At 39.4% G+C, this 4,314-nt stretch overlaps 1 protein-coding gene across 1 annotated transcript; it reads right to left on the bottom strand.

Annotated features, from left to right (window-relative positions):
- Positions 1-2,119: 2,119 nt before the first annotated feature.
- On the bottom strand, positions 2,120-4,135 carry LOC113617154 (endogenous retrovirus group K member 5 Gag polyprotein-like). Its single transcript, XM_027100427.1, has one exon. It carries the CDS (start codon positions 4,133-4,135, stop codon positions 2,120-2,122), a length of 2,016 nt encoding a protein of 671 aa, XP_026956228.1.
- Positions 4,136-4,314: the final 179 nt, after the last annotated feature.

The following is a 4,314-nucleotide window of genomic DNA, read 5'->3' as shown; positions in this document are numbered from 1 at the left end:
AAAATAACTTTGTAAGTTTTGTAAAAATTCTGCAGCAGCCTTAGAAGGATTCATATCATATTGAGAGGCTGCAATATCATGAATTTGTTTGTGTAAATGTTCCAAATCAATTCCCAAATCACTAGAATTCCACACATTTAAAATGTGCATTTGAATTTTCTCCCAGGAATATTCAGAATGATTTACTTTTAAAGGAGTAACACATATCCAGGAATATTTTTTATGGCAAGTTAGGGATAGACGAATTTTTAAGGCTGTAAGTTCTTGGCCAATATGTAAAACTGCTTCCTCAAGGGCATCAACTTTAGCTTCTAACTTTCTATCTATTGCTTCCTGGGTTGCTAAAGCCAAGGATACATTTTTTGATAAATCATTTGCATATTGTGCTGTTTGTACTTCTTTTACTAAAGTATATGTTGCAACAGTAAAAGAACTCAGTATTCCTATCAAGGCGGAAATTCCCAAAATCAAAGTAGCCACAAATCTTTTTGGCCTTATGAGTTCTCCAACCTGTCTTACAATTTCTGCCCCTATATCTGTATACCAAGATTCATTAAGCGCTACTGGCAGCATAATATAAGCTGGTCTTTTTAACACCATTATGGTTGACACATTCATTTCAGGAACAATACAAGTGGTCAGTATGCATTGTTGACAGGTAATATAAAACCTCATATTATATTGCATAATCTGTAATTTTTTACTATCATTAGAAAGCAACAGGGAGTACGGAGATGACACACAGGTTTGAATATAGTACTCTTCCACATGGGTAGTAGCTCTAATTAACGTTATTTTACGAGTGGTTAAGGGTAATCTCCATAACTGAGGTTGATAATAGGTTTTATTTTCATAAACAAAAGTATAAATAGGAGCCACCCATCCATGACTATTCCATCTATTTACCTTCAATGGACGGGGAATATAGGAGTCATTCCATGGATATCTCAAAGCACTTTTTAAATATTGTCTATAATCTTCTTCAGGATTTTGAATACTCCAATCTGAAATATAATATTTAGTTCCAGGAATGGATATTTTATTTTCTTTATTATACATACAATATATCCATGAAGGATATCCAGTTTTAATATCTTTCCAAATCCATTCATCTGTAGCTTTCCCTGCAGCCTCATCACAATCATCATATCTAGGAGGATGAACATCTTTAGCTGGATATTTATTAACATAAACTTGATTTTGTCCTACAACTTTTCCTAACAATGACCATAGATATCTTGTGGTTTTATCTCTTCCTACTGGCTCTTTAGGGGAGTCTGTCAAGAATCCTGCATCAACTACTGATAAACACCCATTTTTTGTTTGACTATTTCCGGTTGACCCAGAGCCAAGAAAAAAGCATATTGGAGGAAAGTCAGTCTGACCTGTAAATGAGTAATTAAAATTGATTACAAATTGTTTATAGCCCTGCATTCCTCGAATGCCATCGGTCAATTCAGGAAATGAGGAAGTTACTGGAATAATAGAATCTCTCCAAGTACATGCATGTAAGATAGGAGGATCTGGAAAGTAAGCCCAATACGTACCATTGGCACTTACCTGAACCGAAAGCAAGCTAAGCATAGCCACAAAAAAATTAGCAGTCGTCAAAGGCAATCCTTGAGCATTTACAGCATTTTCAGCATTCAGGCAAAGCCTTTTAATTGCCCCCCAAGTTATTGGAGGCGCTTCAATGGTGGAGACTGCATACCTTCTTTTTCGTGAACAAGAAAGTAATAAAGGCTTTTTCTCCGAAGTTTCCGGAGGAGTTTGTACCTCTTTATCACAAAATGACTTAAGGGACAGTTGTTTTATCGGGGGAACTAGCATCGCAGCCACAAGACTGTCTGGTTTCACTTTCTGTGGATGCGGCTCCGCCATCTCGGCAATGGTAGTAATAACAGCTGTGCTATTCTTTGTCCCACATAAATTTGCTGTGTCTTATTAGAGGGAGCCACCATTATGTGAATTTCTCCTGTATAGTCAGAGTCAATTACTCCAGGCAAAACTGTTAAACCAGATAAGGAAGTTGAACTCCTACCAATAATTAAACCCATTACTCCTGGGGGTAATGGACCTTTAATCCCAGTTGGTATTTTTATGACTGGAGAGTCAGGAGTTAGTATTGTTGCGGAGGCGGCACAGAGGTCCAATCCTGCGCTGCCTGGGGTGGCCCTGAACAATTCATCAATTCCCCTGAGGGAAGAAAGGGATTGAGCGTCTGGTGAATTGCCCCTATTGTTTGTTGGGCCCGGGGTTGGGCCCGAAGTAAGTTTCCCGAATTAGTTTCAGTAGGTGTATCTGGAAAAACAGGTGTAGGATACATTGGCATCTGAGCTCCAGCCTGAGGCACTGTAGAAACCCCATTAGGGGGAAGAATGTGTCCGTCCTTGTGATATTTACTCCTACACAATTTAGTCCAATGATTTCCTTTCCCACATCTTTGGCATGGAGTCTTAGGGACCCCAACATTACCAGGGGGCATCATTTTAACAGGACCTGCTGGAGGCGCATTTTTATTAGGACATTCCCTACTGAAATGACCTGTGCCTCCACAAGCAAAGCAATTATTTCCTTTTGGTCCCCTAGGGTTTTTTGTTTTTTGAACCATATTCATCATGCATTGAGGAAGTGTTTCTCCCTTTAGGGCGGCTGTCAAAGCAATCCCTTGCATATAAGAGGGTCCCACGTCAGAACATTGTTTAATAAAATCTGAAATGCTTCCAGTTTTTCTAATTGACCGAATCAAGTTCTGACAAACAGGGTTTGCATTTTCAAAGGCTAATTGTTTAGCTAGCATGTTAGCTGCATCCTCATCAGTTATCACTCTTTTTATCTCTGTTAACAACCGAGAAACAAATTCCTCATATGCCTCCTCAGGTTTTTGTCTTAAATCTGTTAAGGTGGAGGCTTTTCCTGGAGTCAAAGGCAAAGACTTCCAGGCATTTACTGCGCACATAGTTACCTGCCATAAGGCCTCTTTTCCCATATGCATCTGTTGTTGAGCTGAATCATATTCTCCCTGGCCTAATAACATATCTTTAGTAATGTTAAACTTATCCCTCTTCTTATTTAAGGCATGTTCTTTATTCACCTGTTCCTCATATTCTGTTTTCCAAAGCAGATATTGTCCTCCAGATAAACAGGCCTTTGTAACCTGAATCCAGTCATATGGAGTCATCCATCTATTTGCCAAGGCATCTATAAGAGTCATAGTATAAGGCGCCAACGGTCCGTAATCTACACAGGCCTTTTTAAGTTCTTTTAAAAGTTTTAAAGGCAAGGGATCCCAATATGGCTCATCATCAAAACCATCCTCAAAAATGACTGGAAAGCAGGCTGCAAAAGCATAATCATCATCTTCACCGTTTATTCTCCTATGCCTTTTATATTTGCCATGACTTTTATTAAAAGGTGGCGGAGGTGGCAAACCTCCGACATTTGAAATTCGGCTTCTTGACCCTTTTAGAGGAAAAAGTGAAGCTGGTGGTGCGGTCGGTAAACGACCTAAGGGACGCATGTCATGTAAATTAGGTCTATTTTTCTTAGTTTCTTGCATTGAAAAAGCACCAGGGGGTTCATACTTCCTTCTTTCATAATCATATGCAGCAGCATCTAAATCATCCTGATCTGCAGGAGGCAATTCATCATCAAAAGGAGGACTTTTTAACAAATTAGAGTTTTTATCAGTAGGTGACTCATCTTCCTCCTCTGAGTCATTATCATTAAGGTTACAGTCTTTTAAAGCAGCAGCCAAAACCTCAGTTTCTTTTGATGGTTTTGGGGAAGGTAACGGAGTACATTTATCCATTACTTCTGCAGGATATTTATATGGGTTCTTCTGACCTTCAGGCAAGGGGGCAATGCTCTCTCTAATAAGGTTCCATAAAGTAAAAGTATCTACTGGGACCTTCTCAGGTCCAAAATGACTGTAATATACTTGCAAAGTTTGCCCCACCTTTTGCCATGTTTTTATATTAACTGTTCCCTGTTCTGGAAACCATGGACATTGCTCCTGCACAAACTGAAAAAACTGAGTTAATTGCTTGTTAGTTACCTTAATTCCTCTTCCATTTATCATATGTTTAACTATATCAATAAACAAGAGCCTCTCCTTGGACTCAGCGTGTCCCATCTTGACACCGTCTTACTCACCTCCCTAACCAGTATTCCTTAACTGGGGGTCCGCGGCACCCTACGGTGAGACTCCTATCCGTCCGAAAAAGAAATAATACTTACCCCTCCGGGTCCCTGTGCGGGCGCCACTATATTTCAAACTATTAAACTTGGGATGGGCTTTCAAAATCAGAAACA

This window comes from Aethalodelphis obliquidens, unplaced genomic scaffold (assembly GCF_003676395.1).
Source record: "Aethalodelphis obliquidens isolate GAN/ISIS:26980383/991018 unplaced genomic scaffold, ASM367639v1 scaffold2057, whole genome shotgun sequence".
In the NCBI taxonomy this organism is placed as follows: Eukaryota; Metazoa; Chordata; class Mammalia; order Artiodactyla; family Delphinidae; genus Aethalodelphis; species Aethalodelphis obliquidens.
This window is presented reverse-complemented; position numbering and strand designations above follow the sequence as displayed.

Bases quoted from the DNA above. Each gene is read 5' to 3' on its own strand.
- LOC113617154 (XM_027100427.1), bottom strand. From the start codon at position 4,135: ATGGGACACGCTGAGTCCAAGGAGAGGCTCTTGTTTATTGATATAGTT.